The sequence below is a fragment of the Peromyscus californicus genome, unplaced genomic scaffold (genome assembly GCF_007827085.1).
Source record: "Peromyscus californicus insignis strain IS unplaced genomic scaffold, ASM782708v3 Scaffold_20__1_contigs__length_68692818, whole genome shotgun sequence".
NCBI lineage: Eukaryota > Metazoa > Chordata > Mammalia > Rodentia > Cricetidae > Peromyscus > Peromyscus californicus.
In genome coordinates this window covers 46,685,418-46,712,406 of record NW_026294503.1, presented here as the reverse complement: position 1 = coordinate 46,712,406, position 26,989 = coordinate 46,685,418, and the positions used below count along the sequence as shown (strand labels likewise).

The following is a 26,989-nucleotide window of genomic DNA, read 5'->3' as shown; positions in this document are numbered from 1 at the left end:
TGCCCTGAACATAGCCATGTAGCCATGAAGAACATAGCTGTGTAGCTCAGGCTAACCTCTAATTGATGATCTTCCAGAATTGCTGGAATTCACAAACAGCTCCCCCCCTGAAATGTACTGTCTTTTGTGTGTGCCGTTTTATGTGTGTATGCATGATGTTCATGCCGTGACACACACACACATGCAGGTCTGAGGACAGCCTTGGGTGCTGGTCCTCACCTTCCACCTCATCTTGAGACGGTGTCTCATTTGCAGCTGTGTGCACTATGGAAACTCTGTCTTGTACTAGGGTCCTCCCACTCGCACCGGAAGCATGCCATTCATTTAGCTATCTCATCTTTCCAGCCTTTTTATCTATTTACATTTATTTACTTGCTTGTCTCTCTTTTTTTTTTTTTTCAAGACAGGGTTTCCTCTGTGTAGTCCTGGCTGTCCTGGAACTATATAGACAGGGTAGCCTTGAGCTCACAGAGATCCACTTGCCTCTGCCTCCTGAGTTATGGGATTAAAGGCACAGGACTTTAAAGTTTTTTATTATGATTATGGTGTATGTGTGTGAGAGTGTAGGTGGACACATGCTACAGCATGTATGTGGGGGTCGAAGACAATGTTAACTAGTCAGTTCTTACCTCCCACCAAATTGAGACAGAGTCTCTCCTGTTTCTGGGTTGTGTACTCCAGGCTAATTCACCTGCTGGTTTTCCTGAGTCTCTGATCTCAGCAGGAGTGTTGTGATTACATACACAAACTACCACACTCAGCTTTGCTAGTTTTTAAGATTTATTTCATCGTACACACACACACACACACACACACACACACACACACACACACAGTCATGCTGGAGCACACAGAAGCCAGAATAGCTCCCCTGGAGCTGGAATTAGAGGTGTTCTAGGCTGGAAATGGGTTCTGGGAACTAAACTTGTAACTTAGTTCATCTTTTTTTCAACAGTTGCCATCAGGCATTTGAGTTCCGGGTCTTTTTACTGGTTGTATCAGTCTGTTCGAACTACCTTTGCTCCAATGTGTGTCCTCTCTCGAGACAAACAGGGCAGGAATTTGATTTGAGAGCTGAAGAAACGTTAGCACAGAGGAGTTGGGGACGCGGCTAAGGCTATCTAACTGGTATTGACAGGTGCTGCCTGGGGTTCCAAAGAGAGTTTTGTCTGGCTTGGTTCTCATGCCAACACACAGAGAAAGGAAAGGAAGGAGAGGAATAACATAAAAGACCATTGCCAAATTCTCGTCTCAAAATATTTAATTTGTTTGAAAAGGATACATTCCCAACTTCCCCCCACCACACCCTCCGGCCCAGCAGCCGTGACACACTCGCACAGGCACACACACACACAAGGCCAATGGGCTGCTGTCTGCTTCTACCTCTGCAGCTGGGACAGAGGGGTTTTCTCCTGGCCTCTTTCCCCCAACAAAGGTAGGGAGAGGGGCTGCTGGAATGTGGCTCCCAGGGAGGATGCAGAGCCCCACACACTCTACCAATCACATGCACTTAGAAAAATAAAACCAAGTGGTGTTCTGGCATCCCAATACCAAAAGACAGCAATCTCTACCTGGAAATCATCTTTGCCTTTTTCTAGAAAAATTTATTGCACTTAATTAACAGATGTTAAAGAAGCTGTGGGTGGGGTTTAGCCCTGGAAACCAGGGGCTCCACGGCTCCTCCTTACAGGGAGCATACCTCTCAGGGCCACTGGAGAGCTTCACATCTGTCCCCAGGCTGGAGGACTGGAGGAGCTGCCTGAGTGGAAAGCAGGCCACAGCACCCTCTCAGCAGGGAGTGTGGACAAGGAGCATCACTGCCTAGTACCATCCCCAACCAAGGGAGTCAGACCCACAAAGCTCAGTCTTTGGGCCAAGAATAAGGTGACTGAGGCAGGTCCTCCACAGGGTGGCTGGCTCTCTCCAAACATGTGTAGTTCTTTTATCTAGACATTTCTTGTATGTACACTCCTGCAGCATTCAAGTTCATTCATGCGTCTTTTCTGAGTTTGCAAGGAGGCTCCCACAGCTGAGAACAGGTCGCTTAGGAAGTGAGAGCACTTCTCATCCCAAGGTGAGCCCATGGAGAGCCAAACAGAAGTTGGCTTCTCAAGCCTGCTTCTCTTTACAAGATGTCAAAGAGCTGAGTGCCAGAGCCTCAGACTTCAGCCATCAGCTCCTAGAGGGAGTTAGGAGACTTTCACGGCAAGACAAACCCCAGAGATCAACTCTTTCTGCACAGCCTTGGGTCCAAAGGCCAACCGAGGAACGGCCCCTCTGTGAATACTTTCTCTCTAGGACATCAACCTCCAGGCATGCTCCTTCCTGTACCTGCCGCTTTCAAAAGGCTTCTCCAAGAAGCAAGTGGCCACACGGTTTCCCAGTAAGTACTTTAGGAGGAGCCAGACCCCCCGACTTCTGGAAGGAAAGGAGGGTACCACAAGGCAGAAGGTAGGACCAAGGGAGAGACATTAAGCCCCAACCCACCCACTGGGGTCAGAACACAGATGGCATCCAGAGATAAGTATCCATTCCTTAAAAACTAAAACTTAGAAAACACAAACCTTACATTTTCTAGCCAAAGAGAACGAAGAGCCTTTTAGCTCAAGGCTTGTCCACCAGTAACGAAGCGAGAACTGCCTCTGGGTGAACAGCCGGCCCAGAGAGTGCCGGGTGGGTGGGAGGCAGGCAGCTGGGGCAGGACACTGACATGCTGGGTGCAACTGCCCTTTGTGGTTACAACAGAGTGACAAGTGTGCACATGGTTCCTACAGAACCACAAAGTCAAAGTCAGGGACCTAGAAGGAGGGAGACCTCCCATGGCCTCAGGGACCTTTGTCGAGAGGTGGTGTGCAGGTCCCAGGAGGGGCAGGGCATCTCCTGGCTGCAGTCCATGGCCAGCAGATGGTTTGCCCTGGTCTGAACATCATTATGAAAAGTCTTAAAAGATTGGGGCCCCAAACTAAGCCACCACTGAAAATAAAGCCAGTGTTAAGGATAATAAAGCACCCTCGTCACCTCTGTCTCCTTCACACAGGCTGCCCACCCTGAGCAAATAAACACACCCTCCTGAAGGGTGCCCTCACTGACCCACATGAGCAGAGGGTTCCATGATTCCCTCAGCCAACCCTCTGGCCGGAGTAAGAGCACAAGTTCAGCCCAACAGAAGAGAAAGGTACAGCCGTGAGGCAGAGGAGGAAGCAGCCACAGCTGCAGGAATCACTCCACCCCATGGCCAGACCTGTGTGGGCAGCCCCTGACTCCGGAGACCAAGACTGAGGGACTCCAGGCCAGTGTAAATGTCCCCAGAGCCTGCCATCTTACGAGAGCTGTACTGTGACTCTGGCAAGTGCAACAACTCCTATGAGGTTGCACCCTGACACTCCGGGGAGGGGTTCTGATCTGTGAAGTTAAAGGCCCTCTTCTGTCTTCAGGGAGACTAGAGTCTGGCCTGGGACATGTCAATGAGCCGGAGCAAGGAACCAATGGAGCGTCTCAAGAGACAGCCCCTTGCTCTGGTACCCAGAACAGGAGACTGGAGACCAGTTTCCCAAATACCATGCAGAAGTGGTACCCTGGGCTAGGAAGCTTAAGCTTCTTAGGTGATGGGGTTTCTTTTTAAACCTAAGATCTGAGAATGGTTCCTGGGTAAAAAATAACCAGAAGCTAGGTAAGCGGAAGTCAGGAGCCTCCAGACTGGCCTGAGATACAAAGGCTGCCTTAGATGCTGGCAATTGGAGCCCAGAGACCAGCCATCCTGTAAATGTCTCTTCCATAGCAAGTGGGATGTAGAGGGAGCTGATCCCAGGGCTGCTTCAGGCCTGAAAGCCACAAGATAAAAGGGATACGGGAGCTAAGAATGGTAGGATGTACTTCTGCTGAAAGCCCCAAGCCCCACCCCAATTCCCGGCTATGCAGGGACCCCACTCTTATGGCCCACCATCCTCCACACACTAACAGAGTGTCAGCGTGTCCTGGCTCTGAGACAGATGGGAATGAATGTTTCTCTCAAAGATTCTTTTGGGGAGGGTGAGGTGCATGACAGCCACACCCCAAGTAAAAATGCACCTGCTACCTGAGACAACGATAGGGTGACAACCATCATGACTCATTCTGTAGACAGCCCTTGTCGGTCCAGACTGGAGACTGAGGAAGGCTGGGAAAGCCTGAGCACTCTGTAAAGAGAGATCTGGACTGCAGAGGTCCCTTCTGATTCGGCTGGGACATCCAAGAAGAGAAACTTGGGCCATTTACCCGTCTACATAGATTCGCTCATGTTCCCCATCAGAGAGGAGCCTGGTCCCCTGGGGAAGTCACCACGTGTGCTGGCCATGTTATAATGAAGCTGAGACGTGAACGCTCCTAGAGCAGGTACGCCACCATGTGCCCATGAAGAGTCCTAAGTCTCCACACGAGTGTGGGGTCCAGGAAGCCCCAGGCAGAGGTCTGAAGTGCAGGCAGTGCCCTGCGGGGCAAGGGGCACAGGTTACAACGGCCCGTACTTGGTCTCATACTTGGACACGATGGTCTTGCATTTGCCCACCTCCTTGCGAAGCTCAGCGACCTCCGTCCGCAGGGCTGTGTTCTCCTTCTCCAGGAAGGCCGCCCGGATGGTGATCTGGTTCTCCTTCAAGCGCCTGGCATCCCGGGAGCGTTTAGCTGCCACATTGTTCTTCTTGCGTCTTGTCCAATACTTTTCATCCTAAGGGAAAGTACCCTCTGTGGGTGTCTGGTGCTCCCCCTGAGGGAACCTTAGTTCTCCTTCCTACCCCCCAGGTCTACTCCCTACCCCACAGTTCAATGCTGTGGTAAGAACTAAAGACAGGACCCTAGAAAAGGACCATTATACAGGGACACTGCCCTGTCTTCAGAGGGGCAGGCTGCATGATATGGGAGCAAGCATCCTCCCTGACAGGCAGGCAGTGTGCTGCTGGGTGCCCTGCCCTTGCCTCCTTTAGGCATACTGGTTAACATCCCCCCCCCCCATACCTCTTTCTGAGACAGAGACTCTGTTATATGGTTCTGGCTGTCCCAGAAATCACTATGTAGACAAGGTTGGCCTAGAACTCCCAGAAATCATGCTTAGTGGTGGTCAAAAGCCAAAGATAGGTGCAGTCCCCTGAGCTCAAACCTGACTCTACAAGACCATGCAAGAAAGAGAGGGAGCAGGAAGAGGAAGAGAAGGGGCGTGCCCCATGGTGCATGTGTGGATGCTAGAGGATAACTTGGGGTGTCAGTCCTCACTGTCCATCTTGAGACATGGTCTCTTTGTTGTTTACCATTGTGTTTGGCAGGCTAGGTGGCCCAGAGTGTCCAGCAATTCTCTTACCTCTGTCTCCTTTCTCCCGGAAAGAACACTGGAATTACAGACACACACTACCTGTTACAGCTTTCCCATTGGGTTCTTATGGTTTTGTTTTTTTGTGGCAAACTCAGGCAGGTCCTCACATTTTTTGTGGTAAATGCTTAACCCACTAAGACAGCATTTCTCAACCTGTGGGTTGTAACCCCTTTAAGGGATCAAACAACCTTTTCACAGGGGTTGCCTAGGACCATGGGAAAACACAGATATTTACATTATGTTTCATAACAGAAGGAAATTATTTATGAAGTAGTAGTGAAATAATTTTATGGTGTAGGGGATCACCACACACAAAGAACTGTATTTAAGGGTCGCAGTGTTGGGGAGGTGGAGAACCACTGTACCCCAGCCCTACAAGGTGTCTTTTGTCCTTTGAAATTGTTCAACCGTGCTTTCTGTGGTCTAGTGACTTCTCTTCCTGATGGCTGGACTAATGCCAGTGAGGTGGAACACTAACCCAAAGAGTCATTGAGGCCAAGCCACACCTAACCATTTCTTCCCATCAAATTGTTGCTGATGTGGCTCCAAGCACAGAACTCCTGTGGTATCCATAATAGGAAGGGTTCTTCATATAAAAAAATCACACATGAGTTTTTTATATGGAGAACCCTACTCTAGTTTCTTTCTCTGTCTCTCTCTGGCCTCTGCCTCCTGAGTGCTGGGAATAAAGGTGTGTGCCACCACACTTGAGCTCCCTAGAGATGGAGCTCAGGGCCTCATGTGTCCCCAGCAAGCACTGTCCTGCCAAGCTATGCCACTGAGTTGCACTGCTGAGATATGCCACAGCTTACCCTAGACTCTCAAACCACTGCTGTGCCTTTAATAGAGGTTTTGTTTTTGGTTTTGGTTTTGGTTTTTTTGTTTGTTTGTTTGTTTTTTTTTTTTGTTTGTTTGTTTTTTGGTTTTTTTTTTTTGGTTTTTCGAGACAGGGTTTCTCTGTGTAGCTTTGCGCCTTTCCTGGAACTCACTTGGTAGTCCAGGCTGGCCTCGAACTCACAGAGATCCGCCTGGCTCTGCCTCCCGAGTGCTGGGATTAAAGGCGTGCGCCACCACCGCCCGGCCTGGTTTTTTTTTTTTTTTTTTTTTTTTTACCTTCTGCTCATCAGGAACAAAGACCTTCTTGGCTTTTTTGATCATGGGCTGGGGCTTCAGGTCTTCCTCCGCAAACTTGTGCTTCCGAGGGTTGAAAAGCTCCCCACCTGGCACACTGGAGAGGACCAGGTCAGCAGGGTCAGGATTGAAGTTCACATCAACCTCCACACAGTTGGGGTCGATGGGACTTGGGGTCTCCCTCTCCTTTTCCAAGGATGATTCTGAAAGACAGAGGCCAAAGATCTAGAAGCATCTCACTGGACAGAGAAAATATGTCACCCCACCAGATACCCTGGAGGCCCCACAGACCACTGTCACTTAAGAAAACCACATCACCAGCCCTAAAGGGAGACAGGCAGGCACACGTGGTTCAGTTCCTAAGACAACCTCCCTTTTTTGTGGGCTATAGATCAAACCCAGGGCTAAGCATGTGATCAACCACTCAATTACCTCCAGCCCATGAATTCTTCCCCCTTAGGAACAGACCACACCAAAGGAGAGTTCCTCAAAATGGACAGGATTTTCTAAGTGTTTTGTTTCCCCAAGAAACGGTAAGCAAAACACTGAATCATTATACCACTCAACCTCCTGTGTCTCAAGTAGTCCAAGAATGAAAACCAGCCGATGTCCCCACGACAACAGTGGGGTGAGGACACAGGCTGAGAACTGCATGGGTTCTGCTGTGGAGCCCCCACGGCAGGTGCTGTACTCACTCACTCACAACGGAAAGGAAATGAGTGGTAACTCTTATTTCACAGAAAAGAACCCCACAGGTAAATAACTGAAGTAAAATGTGACTCTTGGCCTGGCTGACTCTGGCTCCTTACTCTTCCTATTCTATATGGCTGCTTTACAGGTAAACATTGGATTAATGTCAATTTTAGAGTTCAAAGGTTGTATGTTGAGATAAGAGTTGTTAAAAGAAAACTGAACCCTTGTCCTACCTGTTCAATGCTACCAATAGCAGTACACCAATAGCAGTACACCAAATATTCAGCCAACAGATAATTATTGAATACAAACTATATCCCTGGTAGCGTCCTGACAGACACAACAGAGTGTAACAGAGAGGTTAAAGCCATGGTTCTTTTTTGTTTTTTTGAGACAGGGTTTCTCTGTGTAGCCCTGGCTGTCCTAGAACTCGCTCTGTAGACGACGCTGGCCTTGAACTCAGAGATCCACCTGCCTCTGTCTCCTGAGTGTTGGGATTAAAGGCGTGTGCCACCACTGCCCTGCAAAGCCATGGTTCTTAACAGGGGACAATTTTGCCCCACAGGAACTATCTGGCTACTTCAGGACTCCAACTGGCAACTGGCATGTGTATAGAATCCTGAAGGCGCTACACACCCTACAACACAAAAGATATAAAAATTAAAACCAATCATCTTCCTACAATCCCCCCCAAATTATCTGCCCTAAATGCCGATGTTGCTGACACAGACTTGTCTCTTGAAATGAGGAAATCACTGGGATGTTCATGGCACAAGTATGGCGTGATCAAATTTAGGTTTTCAACTGGATTAGGTTGAGTGTGTTGGTGTAAGCCTATAATCCCAGCACTGGGGAGGTGGAGGCAGGAGGGTCGGAAGCTCTAGGTCATTACTTGCTATGTACATAAGACCCTGTCTCTCTCTCTCACATACACACAAACAAAAGTGTGTAAATATGTGATATATGTGTGTGTATGTGGTGTTATATGTGTCTGTGAGTCCTGGAGCTCAGTGGTTAAGAACACTTACTGCTCCTGTAGAGGACCTGGGTTCAGGTCCTCTCATCTACATGACAACTCACAGTTGCCTGTAACTCATGCTCCATGGGATCCAATGCCCTCCTCTGACCTTGTGAGCATTTTATACACACTATACACATATATACACACAGGCAAACATTCATACTCATAAAATAAAGTAAATAATGCTAGGTATGGTGGCTCACACCTTTAATCCCAGCACTTAGGAGGCAGAGGCAGGTGGATCTCTGTGAGTTTGAGGCCAGCTTAGTCTACAGAGTGAGTTCCAGGATAGCCAGGACTACATAGAAGACCCTGTCAGAGGAAGAGGAGGAGACAATGAAGACTTACATGTTCACCAACTCATCAAGTCTATTCCTAAGTAAATGTCCAAGAGAAATACATGCATGTATCTACCAAGAAACTGGCACACAAATGTTCATAGCAGCATAGTTCAGAACCCCAGCTAGACTATATAGTGAGCCCCATTGTCCTTCAACTGCAGAATGGCTAAACTGTGGTGTGTTCACACAGTATTATCTACCAATGAAAATTAACAAACCTCTCCCACAGGGACAAGATGATTGAGAAAAAATGCTGTATAAAGGAAGTCAAGACACAAAAGCGTACATATTACTTATGCCTTCTCTAGAAAAATGAATGTAAAAATTAAAGACTTCCACTTTCATTTGTACCGTGCTATGTAGCTCAGGCTGGCCTGAATTCATGGCAATCCTCCTGCCTCAGTTTCTTGAGAATTAGGATTACAGGTATAGACCAATATACCCAGTTTTCCATTAAATATGTTCTGTGAAACTATTTTTGTTCAGTTTTTGAGACAGTGTCTCTCCGTTATGTAGCTCTGGATGTCCTAGAACTCATTCAGTAGACCAGGCTAGCCTCAAACTCAGAGAGCTCTGCCTGTTTTTGCCTCTCAAGTGCTAGAATTAAAGGTGTGCACCACCATTACCAGTCTATTTTTATTAATATTAAGGCATTTTAATGCCCACATAATTTATATATGTATTATAAAACTGTATAAAGTTATAAATAGGAGTAGTAATGCAATGAACTTACAATGAATGTTGTATGTGTATGTATGTTTTGTGTTGGGAATTAAACCTGGGACTCCCCAGTGTAAGGGAAACACCTGACCACTGCACTGCATGCTCTGCTCAACTTTCTGTACATTTATGTATGTATTTATGTGTGTGTATGCATGCGCCTGTGTGCACACACACCACTGTACAAACATGGAGGTCAGAGGGCAGTTTGGGGAAGTCAGTTCTTTCCCACAAGGGATCCAGGCTTGATGGCAAGCACCCCCACTGACATCTTGCTGACCATAGCGATTGAGGATTTCTTTTTTTTTTGAGACAGGGTCTCTCTGTGTAACTCTGGCTGGCTGTCCTGGAACTCAATATGCAGCCCAGGCTGGCCCAGGACTTATTTTATAAAGGAGGCTTGACTCAAAGTTGTGATAATCCTGTCATTAATCCTGGATATCTGGAGCCCACTTATAATATTTAGAAACCAAACAGAGGACAATTCTATTGCTCCGCTATTAGCAAATGTAATCTTTGGTGATAGAAAGAAATAGTGATTAACTCTGAGAAGACGAATGTCCAGAGTCACAGGCATTTCATGGATACCAGCATAGTTCTGTATCCCGATTTGGGCAGTGTTGAAATGGGTGGTTCACTCTGTGAGGATCCACTCAACTGTACACTTTTACATATATACTTCATTAAAAATCTCCCTTAGAGGTTAGAGAGATGGCTCAGTGATTAAGAGCACAGGCTGCTCTTCCAGAGGACCCAGGGTCACTTCCCAGCACCCACATGGCAGCTTACAACTGTCTGTAACTGCAGCTCCAGGATCTCCAACACCTTCACAGAGACACATATGTAAGCAAAAGCACCAATGCACATTAAAAAAAAAAGATCCTTTCTTACTCTGGGCATGGTGGCACATGCCTTTATTCCTAGCATTCAGGAGGCAGAGGCAGGCAGATCTCTGTGATTTACTTGCATACATGTTATGTACACTATATACATGGCTGTTGGATCCCTTGGAACTGGTATTATGGATGATTGAGAGCCACAATGTTGGTGTTGGGAACCAAGCTCAGGTCCTCTGCATGAACAGTAAGTGCTCTTAATGATTAAGCCATCTCTCCAATCCATTTCCCCTATCTTGAATTGACACAATTTACATGTCAATTCCACATGTAAAATATTTTTAAAAATTCTAATGTGTGATGTACGTATGTGTGGATATATGTGCACATGTGTGAATGTCCATGTCAAGGCCAGAAGTTAATGTTGGTTATCTTTCTCAATCACTCCATCTTTTTCATTGAATTTTTTAGTTATTTGTATGTGTGTGCACCTGCATGCATGTCACACTGCACATGTGGAGGTCGGAGGACAATTTACACAAGTTGGTTCTCTCCTTCCACCATGTGGGGCCTGGGCTGTTTTCCTCTGACCTCGACACATACAGTGGACTGAAGTTTGATTCCCAGCACCTGATTAGGCTTCAGAGAAAATTCCATTCTCTGCTGAGCCATCTTACCGATCCTCTCTACCTTATCTTTTGAGACAGGGTCTCTCACTGAACCTGGAGCTTACCGATTTCTAGCAGACTGGCCCGCTGACCAGTATCTGACTCCCTGGCACTGACCCGCCCACACTGTGCTGTGTCCACACTGAAACAAGCATTTTTACCCACTAATCATCTCCCCTGCTTTTCCTTTTTTAGATTCATTTTGTATGTATGAATGTTCTACTTGCATGCATGTGTGTACACCAACATGCCTGTTGGACCCCTTGGAATTGGTATTATGGATGGTTGTGAGCCACAATGGGGGTGTTGGGAAACAAACTCGGGACAAGTGCTCTTAGGGGCTGAGCCATCTTTCCCACCCATTTCCTCTATCTTTAATTTTTATTGAATTAAAATTTATTTTGCAGCGCTGAGAAAGAAACCCAAGGCTTTAAAATTTTTATTCTATGAGTATGCAAGTTTGTTTGTATACCACATTCATACCTGGCATCCACAGAGATCAGAAGAGGGTGTTCGATCCCCTGGGATTGGAGTTACAGTTATGAGCTGCCATGTGGGTGCTGGGAATTGAACCTGAATCGTCTGGAAGAGCAGCCAGCACTCTTAACCACTGAACCATCTCTCCAGTCCAGAACCCCAGAGTGCTAAACAAGCACTCTGCCACTGAGCTACATCTCTAGCCCTTCTTTTATTTTTTAAAGACAGAGTCTCACTATGTTATCTAGACTAGCTTTGAACTTGTAATCTTCTTGCCTCAGCCTCTGAGTAACAAGAATTATAGGTATATGACACTGAATCTGCTCCTTCTGTTTTTGTTTGGTTTTTGTTTTTTTATTTGTTTTGTTTTTGAACTCTTGTACTGGGGCCACAGAGATGCCTAAGACCATGTGCTGCTTTGGAAGTTGACCTGAGTTCAGTTCCCAGCATCCCTGTCAGACAACATACAACATCCTGTAACTCAAGCTCCAAGAGATGAAGTGTTCTTTTCTAGGCTCCACAGGCACCTGCACTCATGTGCACATATCTGCTTCCCATAATTAAAAATAACAGATCTAAAAAGAAGACCTTAATATTTTAGATATATAATAAAATACTCTACCTGTGATATACACTCCAACTTCTTACTTTTTAAATTTTATTTGAAAAAATTTCCCTTTTGAAAATTAAACAAAAGCTGGGTGGTGGTGGCGCACACCTTTAATCCCAGCACTCGGGAAGCAGAGCCAGGCGGATCTCTGTGAGTTTGAGCCCAGCCTGGACTACCAAGTGAGTTCCAGGAAAGGCGCAAAGCTACACAGAGAAACCCTGTCTTGAAAAACCAAAAAAAAAAAAAAAAAAATTAAACAAAAACACACCCTGAGAGCTTCATGGTGTGGGTCCCAGGAGACATGTGCCCCCATGTCTCTGTGGCTTCTCAAACAGGGGACACATCTTTCCTGGTGGGTTTATGTTAAGATATGAAAATACAAACCAAAAAAAAAAAAAACAACCCAACACCCAAACCAAAACAGTAAAAAATGCCTTTAGGTCTTGAAGATAATTTGTAGAGCAGTGGAAATGGTATTTGTATTAGTGCCTAAGCAGTACCTGCCTATGCAGAAGAGCATCCTGGGTTCAGTGCTACTTCAGTACCTATCAGCCAGGTGACTTGGGCAAGGTTCTCACTTTCTCTGTGCCTCAGTTTCCTCATCTACAGAGCAGGGATAATAGGCCGAATAGTCTCGTAAGATCGTCTCGATGACTCTTTGTTAGGGTCTAGCACAGAGTAAGTCCTAGTAAATGTTAGCACTCACAGTCAGAATGACAACAGTGGTGTTGATAACACTGCCTAAACTTGCCAAGAATCTGTGGCCAAAATACCGTTGACATAAAAGAACGGTATCAAACACAGAGTGGGATTTCTTTTCTTCGAGTTTCGGCCTGGGAGCTCCCTCCACCATCCTGAGCATATGCAGTCCCCTGCAGAGGGAGGCCAACTGGTGCCGGCCTAACGACTGCTTTATCCCCAGCCTCACGGACAGTACTGGAGACTACGGGCAAGGGGTTCTCCAATCTGCAGCCCATCGGGACCTGCTTCAGAGAAAGGGCACCCAGGGAGTGTGGACACAGCAGAACTCAGTGGGAAGTGGGCTCCTTAGATGACAAAGGCCTGTCACCAACCTGTGCTGGACACGGTTTCTGAGGGCTGAAAGACGGCAGTAGAGGAGGACGGCGGAGATGCTGTGGAAGAGCTGGCAGACTCCTTCCCTTCAAGCTCTGCCACAGGCAGCAGGAGGTTCTGGGCCAGGTGGGTGGGGCTGGCAGGGATGCCATTCTCCAGCAGGAACTCATCCAGGTCCATGTACTCTAGGTGGAAAGACTCGCCATCATAGGGGATGGTCTTGTCCCAGATGGGTGGCATGAGGGAGGCAGAGACGGCCATGGTGCTGGCTGCTGCCGACTCGTCCTCCTCCAGTTTTTCCTTCCCCTTTTCCTTATCTGCAAACAAAATCTCTGATGAGACACCACACAAGAGTAACTAACTCATCCCAGAAGCGGGGCAGTGAGCCTCAGAGAAGCCCCATCTTTCTCAGAGGCCTGTTTCAATCCACATCCCACATACACGTTTCAAGAGCATGTCCTGTCTTCCCATTATAACCTGGTGCTTGAACCAGGCAGGCTGGTCTCCTTCTGGGGTGGCACCACATTCTCTTCTGGGTCTGGCCTTTCTGGAATGCTAGCTGCATACTCCAAGGCTTGAGGTAGTTCCAGAGTTAATGCAGAATAGGCTGTAGGCAGGCATCTACAGGAGAGGCTACATGGAAGGAAGTGGTGTTTCTGACCTTCCCTGATATCTTAGTGTGGAAAGGGCTGAGGCCCTCTAGCCAATAACTCCTGGGCTCCCCTGTCCCATTCCCTCTAGTAATGGCTCCTGCGGACATGTGACCTGATCCACATTATTTGACGTGAGCCTCCATGTGTTTCACTGTCAAGCATTAAGTCCCTCTTTTCCGTATGTTACCCTCAGAGGTAACATATGAAAACACATACTACTGAGTATGCCGTACACAGTACACATTCTTTATTGTTGTGAGGCCACCAAGGGTAGGGACTGTGTCTGATTTAGTTCCAGATTTCAGGGGCCAACAAAATGGCTAAGCACACAGTGACTATGGGAACCTGTATAATGACTGGAGAGTACTGGGTTTTCAGACACATTGGCTTCAGGTGTCCTCACTGAGAGGCCCCGGAGCTCTCTTCAGAGCAACCAATTCAGAAGGCCTCTCTCCCTGAATAAGCAGAAAGAGTGGAGGCAGATTTCCCAGGAGGATGGAGAAGGGTGGAGCTGAAGGAGGAAAACTGTTCCTATTCAAAGCGGAGCTAAATCAATTAGTGAAGATCAGATCCCACCTGTCTTAGTCAAAGGTTATGCATATGGATATCCATGAGAGGGCAATCAGGAAAAAAAGCCTAGAGAAACGTGACAAGAGGAGAGAATCCAAGTGACAAGGAGGCTAATCAGGGAGATGAGATCATGACAAGTTCATAATGGGTTTTCAAAATTGAGGGAGATAACTTTGAACTCTGGATTTAGAAGTGAAAAAAAAAAGAAATCAAATATTATTATGTTGGAGATAAAGCAGTCATGCTTGGGCCCCAAGACCAGACAGCTAAAAGGCAGCCTATTAGTCCAATAAAAATGACCAGACTCAGTGAGATGGAGGTTCTCACAAACAGAACTTGCTCATGGCTTCTAATTTGATTTAACTTAAATTCCTACGACTGCCTTTTTAATTTTTTTTTAAATCAGGCTTTGATTTAAAAACAACTGGGAAGCAACAAAAATCCCAGCCTGTGGACTGGGTGGGCCAGATGGCTTCTCTGCTCGTCTCTCTGACTCCACACTCTGTTCAGAAATGACTGGACCAGTTGGGTGGGGTCACTTGGGATCAAAAGAGGTAAGAGAAGGGAGGAGATAAAAAAGCAGTCTTACAGAAGGACAAGCAACAGGAAGTTCCACATTTTGCCTGACCAAAGCAGTTAAAACTATTTTTTTTTCTGCTTTTCTGAGATAGGGTCTCATGAAGCCTAGGCTGACTTTAAACTCGATGTACAGCAGGGATGACCTTGAACCAGTGTCCCCCTGCCTCTACCTCTCCAGGGCTGGGATTACAAAGCAAGCAGGACAATCAGTCAGGCTGTGTTAATCCAGTGTTTGTACGGTGAAGTTTTAGATTAACTGGAAAAGGTAAATGACTGGCACGTTTAGTACTGAAGTCACAGGGTTGACACCAGTGGTTGTCAGCTTGATACACTAGAAGAGCACCAAATCGAGAGCCAGAAGGCCCACCCGTGTGACCTTGAGAAAGCATCTGCACCTCTCAAGAGTCTCAACTTTCCTCATCAGCAGAGTGTAGATAATAAGCTAAACAAGATAAGATTGTGTCAAGATGCTTGCGAGCATGTGCCAATGTAAGGTAAAATCACTATATGGACCACTGCTCACTGGTAATCTTAAGCAGCCAGATGTGAGCACTTGCTGTTTGTCTTACTCTCCGATCTGGAGCAAAGCATCATCTTCAAACAAACAAAAGGTTTGTGCACATGAGGTCCTGAAGCAGGAGGAGAGAACCTAGCCTCACCTGATGAGCGAAAGCTATTTATAACCCAACACTGACAACCATCAGCACAGCCGCCTCAGAACACACCCAGGAAAAGAAGAGACATGGCATTTTAGAAAGGGAAATGAATTTGTCAATACAAGAGGTCCACACAAAGCCTATTCCTTCCCAAATTCCCTAATTACACTGAGCTCTTAAAAATTCAAAGGTCTCAGACGGAAAACACACCTCAATGCACCTAAGACAGTACAATAATAGGTGGCAGTCCCACTGCTGTTCCAGGCCAAATACCCAGGCTCAGCCTGCTTTCCACACAAAGCCCCAGGGACCCTTGTGGCCTGGACAATACTATGAAGCCCGGTCCTGCCATTGTTAACCAGGTGAAGGGCCTCAGTGGCTGCATTCTAACCCTCGTCCCAGAGCTACTTTACCCATCCTTCATCCCCTTAAAGACACCGCGGACCCTCTTTGCACATCACCTCCCCGATCTGCACCCCAGCAGCTGCCCAGGGACACACTTCCAGTAAAGCACCACGGTAGACCCACTCAATGTCCACTCCCAGAGAGGAAGAATCCTCCTCCTCCAGGACGGGCCAAAGACATACGAAGACCATCTGCTACACTGATCGGTGCTTCTCAAACTTTGGTGGTGGGCTCCTGCACCCACGGTGGTGCAGTGGGATGCTTCTTACAATATAAGCTTCGGTCCCAGGATCCGCTGACTGTGTGAGGCCCAGGAACCGGCATTTTAGGCAAGCGGCTTCCTAGGGATTTGGATGCAGGCAGCCCCGCTGGAGCCCGATCTAAGTGAGGGCTTCCTTGCAAAGTTCCATTGACCTGTCCTTTCCAGACAGCCCCCTGTCTTTTTCTGTCGACCCCAGGCCTAGTCCAGCAGGGCCCTAGTCATCTCCTGACCCGCATAGCCCTTCTACGCTGGACCACTTCACCCTGACCTCTGACCAGACCCGCCCCGCCCCCACAAGGCCCCGCCCTTGCAGAAACCCCGCCCCCAGACACGCGCGAGCCGCCCCCCCTCACCGAGGCGCGTCTCGCGCGGGGGGTTCTCCATCAGCTTCTTCAGGACCAGAGGGAAGGAGCCCGACAGGCCCCGTTCCCCAGCAGCACGCCCCGGGCCTGGCCCCGCCTGCGGCTCCACAGGCGGCTTCTTCCCGCCGCCCGCGTCGGACATCGTGCCCGAAGCCCCGCTCCTGCGTCTCGCCTCCCCCGCCCGCACCCCGAGATGGGCCGGAGCGGCTCGACCCGCCGCAGCTGCTGACACGGGCAGCACTGCGCAGACGCGCCACCGCACCCCCGCCTCCCTCCGTCCCTGCCCCGCCCGCGGACGGGTCCCGTCTCATTCATTATTCATGAGGCCAGGCCGGCCGTCCCGGAGCGTGGCTTCCGATTGGTGCGCTCTGCGTGAGGGCGGGCACAGCTCCTCGAGCCGGGATTGGCTGTGGGGGCCAAACGAGCTGGACACGTGCGGGGCCAGGTGAGGAGCATAGCCTCGCCCGCCCGGGAGCACCGTGGCCTTCTGTGGAGCTCCTCGCTTCGTTTTGGTCAGTCGTGTCCTCTTAGCCACCACTTTCGTGACTCCAGGTTTCCTCCCAGTCCATCGTGGCCTCTTTTTCCCTCCTTCCCTCAGAGAAGCCACCCGGGAGGGAGGCGGGACTGGGCGCCACGGCCCAGCCCCAAGGGTCACGTGGAGCGGCAGCCGAGTCTAACCGCGAGGGGCGGGGCAGCGAGGGAAAGGCGCAAGGCAGCCAATGGGGCGAGGGGGCGGGGCCGGCGCGATTGCACGAGGCTCTGCACGTGCGGCTGCGGCGCGGAGGGGCGGGGCGGGGCGGGGCTGGGCCTTGCCTGGCCTGGCCTGGCCTGGCCTGTTCTGTTGCTCAGCGGACTCTGCTCGGGGTTCGGGGACTGGGACGAGGGTACCTGGCCAGCACCCCTCTCACGTGCCCCGAGGTTGGCGGAGGGCAGCCGGGTTCCAGGCTCGGCTGCTCAAGCGGGTGTCAAGTTGCCCACTGGTCTGGGGATTGGGAGCTGGCGTGGCAGCGGGATAAACACTACCGTAGGAGCGCATTCTTGAGACCTGTCCCCGGACTAGGGTCGCGACGTACTTCCGTGCTACTAGCTGCTCACTTGTGACCTTGGGAAAACCAGTTGCTCCACTGGAGCCCGTTTCCTTAGTCTTAAAATTCCACATGGAACTAGAGAGTCAACACAGTTTGGGACACCCCCGAATTCTTTTACAGATAAGATTTCCCTTTCTTAGAATTAAAAATTCCCTTTCTTAGAATCAAAGCAAAACAGAAACTACCAATCTTGAATTTTGTGGGAGACCCACTTCTTTAAAAATATCGATGCTTTCTGGGTTCCTTAGGTAACCTATGCGTCATGAAGGGGTGCACAGATCTTCAAGGCGGCTCGCAGAACTTTGTACCTCTTTGCAGTTCAAATCATACTAGGCTTCAAGCCCAGACAACACTAGACGCACTGGGATTAAGCTCCCAGAGGGGCCGGGACTTGGCCTGTTTATACTGTGTCCCTCCCATGGCTCCCTGCCTCCGAAGGAGGAGCTGGAGTCTGGCGGAAAGGCAGTCTGTGGTTCATGCGGTAGGTGCAGAATGCAGCAGCAGCAGACAGCTGAAAGCGCATGGAATAAGAATTTTGCTGGAACTTGAGGAAAATGAAATTGAGTAGCTGAGTAGGCCCAAAGAGAGAGAGATTAAGGACTTTGGGTAGTGATAGGGACACGATGGTGGACTTTGAATCCTAAATTTAAGTTTCTGCTGCCACACTAGATTAGATGTTGATCACTTTCTGCATCTGATGCCTCCAGACCATTGTTTCATTTCTCTTTATGGGTCAAGTGGGGATAAGGCAGGATCTAGCCTGCGATGTAAACACTTTTCCTAATTTAATTAAAATTGATGGATATAAAGGGAACTGCATAGAAAACCATGTTTTGGCCGGGTGGTGGTGGTGGTGCATGCCTTTAGTCCCAGCACTCGGGAGGAGAGCCAGGCGAATCTCTGTGAGTTCGAGGCCAGCCTGGTCTACAGAGTGAGGTCCAGGACAGGGACCAAAACTACACAGGGAAATCCTGTCTCAAAAACAAAAACAACAACAACAAAAAAGAAAACCCATGTTTTGCAGAATTATTAGCAGGAATTCTATATGTGTCTAGATCTTTAGGAGAAACTGATCTAGAAACAAATTTAAAAGAGAAACTCTAAGTAAATGAAGCAACATAGGAAACTCTAGAAAAGAAAAGCTGGGTGAATAAGATGGCTCTGGGGTAAAGTTGATTTCTGTCGAGTCTAACAACCAGAGTTCAATCCCTGGATGCCGTATGATGGCAGGAGGGACTAGCTCTCACAACTTGTCTTCTGACCTCCATGAACACAGTTCCTGTGCACACACACACAGTAAAATGTAACAATATTTTTTAAAAGAAATAGGAATCTCCAGCTAGTTTGGTTATAAAGGACCTTGCTAGATAGACTTAAATGTATATTTTCATGGCTAAATATTACATTATTGAGAAGGAAAAACAATTCCTAAATTGCTAGAGGAGGATTAATAAGGTATAAGTGGCAAGTTATCTGTTTATAACAAAGGTGGCATGTAGGGAGAAGTAAAGATTTCCACTCCTGTTTCTATCCCTACCCCCTTCCCTGTTCTTCCCTTTTTAGTTATAGTTAGATAACTCCCAGGTAGATAATGACTGTTGCATCCAGCAGCCAACCTGGAGCACTCACCTAATAGTAGACCAGTGACTAAAATGCATGAAGGTAGCAGGTTGAGGCTTCAAAACTGATCTAGCATTGAGTCTCTCTTCTACTGACACCCAAGGGAGGAGTTTCCTCTGGATAACCAAAAGGAGGACATTCAAAATCCCTCAGCAGCATTACAGGCCCTGCAGTGCCTCCTTGCAAGCTGTGGGGAATTGCAGCAGTCAGCACTGTCCTGAAGACAGGGACATTACTTTCTCTTCCTTTTCCAGCTGACCTCAAGAACCCCAGCTGCATTTCTCTGCTGCTGTCCTCTATCATTGCTATGGCCATAACTGTGACCTTGCCTCTTCTCACAATAGAGGAATAAGTGTTATGAGAAGTAATTTGCTAATTGCCATGGTGTGTGAGCCTTATAAAGAAATAGACTACCTAAGAACATGTTAGTACCTGGTTAAACTTTAAAAGTATGTGGTAGCTGGGTGTGGTGGCACACACCTTTAATCTCAGCACTTGGGAGGCAGAAGCAGGTGGATCTCTGTGAGTTCCAAGACAGCCTGGTCTACAGAGTGAGTTTCAGGACAGCCAGAGCTACATAGTGAGACTCTGTCTTTAAAAAAAGACAGAAAAGTCTGATGTGGAATCACAGTATTTTGTATCAAATTTTTGAGGTTTTTTTGTTTGTTTGAGTTTTTTTTGTTTGTTTGTTGTACCCTAGGTTGGCTTCAAACTTGATATGTAGATGAGGATGACCTTGAATTTATGGTCCTCCTGCCACTACCTCCTATGTGCTGGGGTTATAGGCATGCACCATCAACACCAATTTATAGAAAGCAGGAGATCAAACCCAGACTTTGGGCAAGCTAGGAAAGCACTCTACTAACTGAGCTACATTTGTAGTCTCTAATACCAGTTTATCAATTAATTAATCACTTATTGATTGTGTGTGTGCACACATGTGCCATGGCACAGGTTTGGAGGGTATAGAACAACTTTTGGGGAGTAGTTTCTTTCCTTTTAGCTCAGTTCCAGGGAATAAAACTCAGGTTGTCAATCCTGGTGGCAGGTGCCTTTTCCCACTGAGCCATCTTGCTGGTCAATTATAGGTTTTTGTTTGTTTGTTTGTTTTTGTTTTTGTTATTTTTACTGGGAATGGGATTGAGACAGGATCTTAGTGTATAGCTCTGCTCTGGCCTGGAATTCACTATTTGTAGACCAGACTATCCTCAGACTCACTAATATCCACCTACCTCTGCTTCCCAAGTGCTGGGATTAAAGGTATTTGCCACCATGTCTGGCCAACAATAGGTTTCCAGTCCAGTGTCTACCTCAGGGTGTCTGGACCAGTGTAACTCTGGGTTTGAGAGGCAGACCCGAGGAGACTCTCCTTTGAGCCAATGGCACCATGCAAAGGACTTCTAAGCCCCAGTGGTTTTCCTCTGGGAAGCAGATGGAGATTCCTATCGAGTAGGGGGTTTGTGTAAATTATCTGTGATAAGCACTGGCAGGTACCTACTACAAGAGTAGTATGTGAGGTGTATGGGTGCGCACTCATCCAGCCCCTTTCCTTCCGTTCAGGATGTGTTGGTTCAGGAGTTGTTTTGTGTGTGATGATGAGGCTGCGAACATAAGGATAGGTTACAGAGTCTAAACCAGCATCAGAACAGAGAAGGAAATGTTATTTGCCAGACTGAATAGTTTTAGATTCTGTTCCTTTTAGCCGGAAACCTGCTGATCGACCCAAGTTCTATTGAGTGAAGCATATGCCAAGCATGTGATTTTCATTAGCCTGAACCCCACAGTGGTCTTGACTACTTAGCATCTCGGACTGGCAGACGGCACAGGAACCTGGAATGAGCAAAAGCAGGCTGATGGTAAGGCTTTCACTGAGTTCTAGAAAGCCAAGACTCATTGTCCCAATACTAACAGCTGGCAGGCACAGTGCTTTGTTCAGAGTAGTAATAAATATTTGTTGGCTTGCTTTCCTTGCTTGGAGTTGGTAAGGTTAAAACATCTTAAAGCCAAATTGTATACATTTGGTGTGTTATTAATATGAAATAACAGTCATGTATTTGGCTTGCGGTGGAATCTGGAAGAACAAGCGTGAGCCATTCGGCAAGTTTCCAGCACCAGCCTTGCCAGCAGCTCTCTTTTGTAGCCACATACCTGTGGCCGGGAAACTGTGCGTCTGTGCTTTGTACTTTGGCCTGTGTGCTCTAGGGTGGAAGTGGAGGGTGGAGCCTCTTTCTAAATTCTTGCCTCTCCCTTCAGTACTCTCAAGAATCCTCGTTTCCTATTTGGCTTGTGTTTTGCACATTCCCAGAGTTTTGATAACATGAGCTGCCCCAAGAGTGCCGTGACCATGGGGAGAAACCTCCCCACCACAATAATGTCTGACCCCACTGCCTGACACTCTGCTTTCCCTAGCCGAAGTCCTGGTGCTGATGCAGAAGCAGGTGCAGGCTGTAGGGCCCAGCCTCTGAGGTCTCGTCCTTGGGATCTTTCCAACCTCGCTAGTGTTTCTCTCCCCATGGCTCACCTTCCGTGGCACCAGCGGCCTTTTATTCGGCAGACAAAGGGGAGACCTTTGAGGTGCTTTCCCCACAGCCTGAGAGCTCTTCACAGAGTTAGCTCTGCCTCACTTTTCAGGTCTTAGCTCAAGTGTCACCCCTTGGAAAGGCCAACTGGACCCATGACTGCTGTACTTCTTCACTGGGTTGCAGCTGTAGCTGAGCAAGGACAGGGTTTGTCTAATCCATGCCTGAGCCACAAGCATAGCAAATGCTCACCAAGCTAATAATGAATAACTGAATGACCAAGAAATACCACACGGTTCCAGAGACCAGGGAATTCTGTGGCTAGGCATGAGCCTGGAACAGGGGCTGGGGGACCTTCCCACCCTGGATCATCAGTGTTCTCATCGGTAGAATGGGAAACCAGACTGCCTTGCCGTGCTGCTGCACACAGTGATGTAGGAGCGGGTGGCGCATGCTCCAGAGTCATTCCTTCAGCAGCCTCACCTGGGGTCTGGCCAGATGCAAAGTCACCTGGAAAGGGAGCCTCCTGACACTGCCATCAGTGTCTGGCACTTGATGAAGCTGTGTTTTTCATGTTTCTAATGGGGGTAGGGTGGAACAGAGAACAAGACCAGGAAAGAGCCACTCACCTATTTGCCCTGAGGTGGCCAAGCTCTGAGTTCATTTTTCATTAAAAGACGGGAAGACACACCACTTGGCAGACTGAAGTGAGGAGTAATGACAATATCTCCAGCACACAGAAGGCCCCATGTCCTTTTCTCCCTCCTGAGCAAACACCATGCTTTCTCTGGTTTCCCAGGCTGTGTGAGTCCCCATACAGACCTCTACTCAGACCAAGTTTGGGTCAGCCCAAGCTGCACATAGTCCACATGAAACCTGTTTACTTCAGTTCACCAAGAGGACTGGAGTGAGCCCCTTCCCCTGGATCCTTTTGTTGTAACCCAGCAAGTACCCCTAAGACTCTGCCTGTTGACCTGTCCTGTAGGGTTCGATGGTGTCATGCCTCAGGAGTCTCACCATACACCTCTAAGGAAGCAGCTCTGTGTGTGCACAATCTCATAACATCCAGCTCTTTAAAGGAAGGTGAAAATAGAGAATTGGAGATCAGATTGCCAATATAGGAAGGAAGGGAATGAGGGTCAGATTATAGGTAGAAAGAGCAGCCACCAAGCCGGCCACACTGTTCTTGGCCTGTCACAGTTTGAAATACTTCCATGTGGGACAGCGCATTTAGTCCTGGCGACAAGCCTGTGGCATAGGTATTCCTCATCCTTTCTTAAGGCAGCGGAGCCAAGGATCACATCCTGACTCTGAGTTTAAGGCTTTGCCTCTTGCTGCCTTTCCAGAAGTGTCCCTCCCTGCCCAGCTCAAAGTGAAGACCTAGTTTAACTTTAAAGCATGTCAGGCTCCTGTAAAGGGAGGCCTGGATAGGTGGAGAAGATGAAAAGATGGATAAGAGTGCCACTGAGCACAGCCGAGGTCCTGTAGGTAGGGAAGGTCGGTGGTCAGAAGCTAATCAGATGATTTAGAGACTCAGGATCTTTCAAGAGGCTGAAGAAGAAAGAAGCAGGAGATGGAGAGCACTGGAGAATCTTTGGGGAAAGTACAAGAGCAGAGGCAGGAAGCATGGTTTTCATAGGTTCAGAGGTGAGAAACTGAGTCAGAGCTCGGAGAGTGGATCCATCCTTTTGCTCATGGATTTCTCAGTCTGTAGGTAAGTTGGCTGAATTGTGGCTCAGAATAAGGACGACCAGACAACCAAGGGAGTATCAAGTGTGGTCAGTACTGATCAGGAAGGCCTACCTACTTGAGGACCATGGAGAGGCAGATGTTTGTGCAGGCTGCAGCAGGCCCTGGAGCTGCCAGTGGGGCTCCACGTGGATCTTGGGGAGTGTCTTTGAACTAGAAAATAGAGCATGCTGCTGCAGGGAGAGCATTCTCGAGGGCACACCTGGCGTTTGTCACTCTGCATTGTTCTCCTCTGAAATTCCTTCCCACTGGAACTGAACTACCCTGCATGTGACTTGGCTGTGCTGCAGAGTCTGGGCTAGAGAGGAAAAGGGAGAGGAAGGGCCGCAGGGTCCTCCGGGAGAAACCCGCCTCTTTCATGGAGGTGAAAGGCAAGCTGCTACTGGCGCCCCCGACTCCCACAGAGGCCAAAGCAGAGTGGCGGGAAGTGGGGAGAACCAACCCCAACAGGAACTTGTAAAGTACTTGTCACCAGACTGCTGGGCCTCTGGTTCAGTGTGGTGGGTGTGCACCTGCCCGAGAGGTCTGGGAGCTCGGGGGAGTGGGGAGTATAGACAGTAATGTGATGGGGGCTTTGTGACATACTTGGCTCCCCCGCCACTTCCCCCTTGATTTTTTCCCCAGTTAGCCACAAGCTGCTCTCAGTCCTGTGGGATGGCACATTCTGATTTTCAGTGAAGTGACACAGGAAGTAACAGGAGGTGACCCAAGACTAAGACCCAGCTAAATGGGGCTAACCAGTCGTCAGGCAGAACTTACCAGATCTTGGCAAGCTCTGCTTTAAACCTTGGGAAGTCTCCCCTAAGCATGGGCCCTGACTGCCCATGAGGGATGGGGACTTTTCAGCTTTCCCAAGGCTCTGTGTAACAGCTGGGAGCCAGTAACCAGCAGTTGCTACCACACTTGGGAGGCATTGTTAGTCTCACGTACCGACCGAGCAATGTCCTGAGCCAACCCCAAGAATGTTTCCCCGCCCATCTGTGAGTTGACCCTGTCTGCAGAGCAACAGGCATCTTGGAACAACTGGGTGGGGTCATGAGGGTGCTGCATCATCTTCCCTAGTACCTGCAGGGAAGGAAAGGCTCTGCTTACATTTCAGAAAGCCTTCCAGCTGGGCCTACCCACACAGGCCACCCAGAGATAGCAGAAAGCTGTCGGTGCCCTGTTTGTAGATATGGACCCTCTCTGAGGCTCATCCGTCAGGGGGCTCTCTCAGGGATATGTAGGGATATGGGCTTCTCCTGGTCAGCAGCTGGTGTCCTTTGTGCCATTGGATGCAGTGTCACCTTCTCCAATGCCTGTCTAGGAGGGTGTATAAATGCCCAGCATTAGAAACTACAGGCAGGCTGGGCGGTGGTGGAGCACACCTTTAATCTCAGCACTTGGGAGGCAGAGGCAGGCAAATCTCTGTGAGTTTGAGGCCAGCCTGAACAAGTTATAGGACAGCCAAGGCTGAACAAAGAAACCCTGTCTTGAAAAAACAAAAAACAAAACAAACAAAAAGACAAAAAAAAAAGAAAGAAAGAAAGAAAAGAAAGAAACCACAGACTATGGTCTAAAGGGCCTTGGTCCAAAGATCCCTAAGAGCCCTCTCAGGACCTTGCCATGAGCTCTGGGGAAACCCTCTACCTCAGATAGCACTTCCCAGGATCAGAGCCTCCGTCCTGCCTTCCCCTAGTTAAAGAAATTAAGCCCGTTTCTGGCCCCAGAGGGTGAAAGGAGTCTGGAGCTGTCCTCCGGCTCCAAAGTTTGGAGAGTCCTCCAGGAAGAAGTCCTGTAAGGACAGCAGGTTGATGAGATGTATCAGATGTCAGCCCAGAATGAGACAGATGTCTGAAAAAGTTCCAAGGGAGTACCCTGACCTCCTGTCCCCCGGCAGCAGAGACAGGGTGGTCTCCTCTAAAGGCAACGGGGAGGGGCTGATGGCACAGCTCTGTAGCAAAGCTTATGCTTAGCATTCAGAAGGTTCAATCCCCAGCACCGTGGGAAAATTTTTTGATAACGGTAGTAAGAACCTGGGGCGAGCCTGAGAGATTTGGCAACATAAATATCAGAGAGTACCCCAAGTTGGTTTCCCAACTCGCCAAAGCTAAGCAGTTCAAGCCCCTAACTTTCCCAGGAAAGACTTGTGCGATACCTGGTACTGGCTGCCCAAGCTGCCCCTCCCCACACCCTCAGCTGCTCACTCCACTCTACTGCTTGTCCCTAGCCCTGGGGTTGCCTGTGGTATCCTAGGAACGTGGGGCTTGTGGTACTGTTACATAACCAGCTTCCAACCCATCCATGAGTTCAGCCCTACAGCAGTGAGCAAGTGGCAGGCGCAGAAAGCCTTCTCCAGACGCGGCTGCTGCCCAAATCTACCGGCTCTACCACTCATCTGCTCGCCCCCAACGTGCAGAGGGAGGGAGCTTAAGAAGCAATCAGCTTCCTGGATTCCTTCAGGCACTCTGGTCCCGTCCTTGTCCACGTGAGCACAGCACCTGTCAGCAGTGCACGCTGTCCAGAGCGCCCAAAGCCAGTAGGTGTGGGGGCAGCCCCAGAACTGACGTGGCACACACACACACCCCTCCTGGGGTCCTTCTCTGCACTGCAGCCCTTCCTCACCATCTTGCTGCTGTCCCTGTGCCTGCTCCCACCCCTTGGGCACTTAGGTCCCTTGCCGGTATAGACCACCTGTGTTCCTACCTGTCCTCTTCTCTGGCCAAGGCAAAGAGTGCTCCAGCAGGGACTTGAGGACCTCAGGCATGTCCATAGCAGGGGCCACTCCAATCTGGTTGCAGCTCGACATGGCCCAGCAGGAGGTGCTTGCTCCGGAGTTTAGAAGCAGCTGGAGAGGCAGGGGCTGGCTAGGGAGCCACAGGCTAGGGAGGCAGGCGGGGTGTGAGCCCGAGGCAGCCAATGGGCAGCCCCAGCCCCAGCCCGCCTGTCCACCCCCAGCTCGGCCACCTGCCAGCTCCGGCTGCAGCCAGGCCTTCCCTTCCCGCTGCTTGGCAGGGAGGACCTGGCCCTGTGCCAGCTGCAGCACGTGGAGCGACCGCGCCAATCCTCTGACAGAGAACCTGGCCTGTTATCTAACTTTGCAAAGGGAAGTTCTCCCCCAGTCTGGGAGCCATAACCAGGGCTGCCGGATGAGAATGGTGAGCAGAGCTCCACGCCCACAGCAAGTGAGCACAGGCACATACAAGGAGCTGAGGGGTGGGGGAGGCCTGGAGGCCCAGGTTCAGTGGAGAGCAGAGCACATTATGGAAATGAACCTGAGCTGGGATCACAGGTGCAGGAAAAAAGGATGACAGACAAGGCCCACCCCCCTCACCACCAGCAGCTCAGCATAAAAGAAACTGTAGTGACACCATGCATTCACATGCTTGCAAGCCCCAAGGCATTGGGTGTTTGAATGTACATGTGCCATGCACATGAGCCCTGTAAGACATGTACGTGTTCGTGTCGGGTCCTGTTCTCTGAAGCTCTCTGCACTCTCAGGAAGGAGAGAAGAAGAAGGAAGTTCCCTAGGACGGTTGGCAGGGTGGGCACTCCTGAAAGGGGACAGCTCTGCCAGCTTGGCTCGGACTTGTCCTGAGTGACTGACTGCTTGCTTCTTTGGCCCTCACGGAGCT

At 49.1% G+C, this 26,989-nt stretch overlaps 1 protein-coding gene across 4 annotated transcripts; it reads right to left on the bottom strand.

Annotated features, from left to right (window-relative positions):
* Positions 1-1,243: 1,243 nt before the first annotated feature.
* Positions 1,244-26,372, bottom strand: Tef (TEF transcription factor, PAR bZIP family member). 4 transcript variants are annotated; one of them, XM_052748425.1, is made up of 4 exons: positions 26,061-26,372; positions 12,912-13,229; positions 6,455-6,675; positions 1,244-4,702 (listed from the first exon to the last, which is right to left on the bottom strand). In XM_052748425.1, exons 1-4 carry the CDS (start codon positions 26,161-26,163, stop codon positions 4,487-4,489), a joined length of 858 nt encoding a protein of 285 aa, XP_052604385.1. In that variant the 5' UTR covers positions 26,164-26,372; the 3' UTR covers positions 1,244-4,486. The 4 variants fall into 4 exon arrangements, with proteins under 4 accessions (XP_052604385.1, XP_052604382.1, XP_052604386.1 ...); XM_052748422.1 differs by lacking the exon at positions 26,061-26,372 and adding an exon at positions 16,391-16,627; XM_052748426.1 differs by lacking the exon at positions 26,061-26,372 and adding an exon at positions 16,045-16,260.
* Positions 26,373-26,989: the final 617 nt, after the last annotated feature.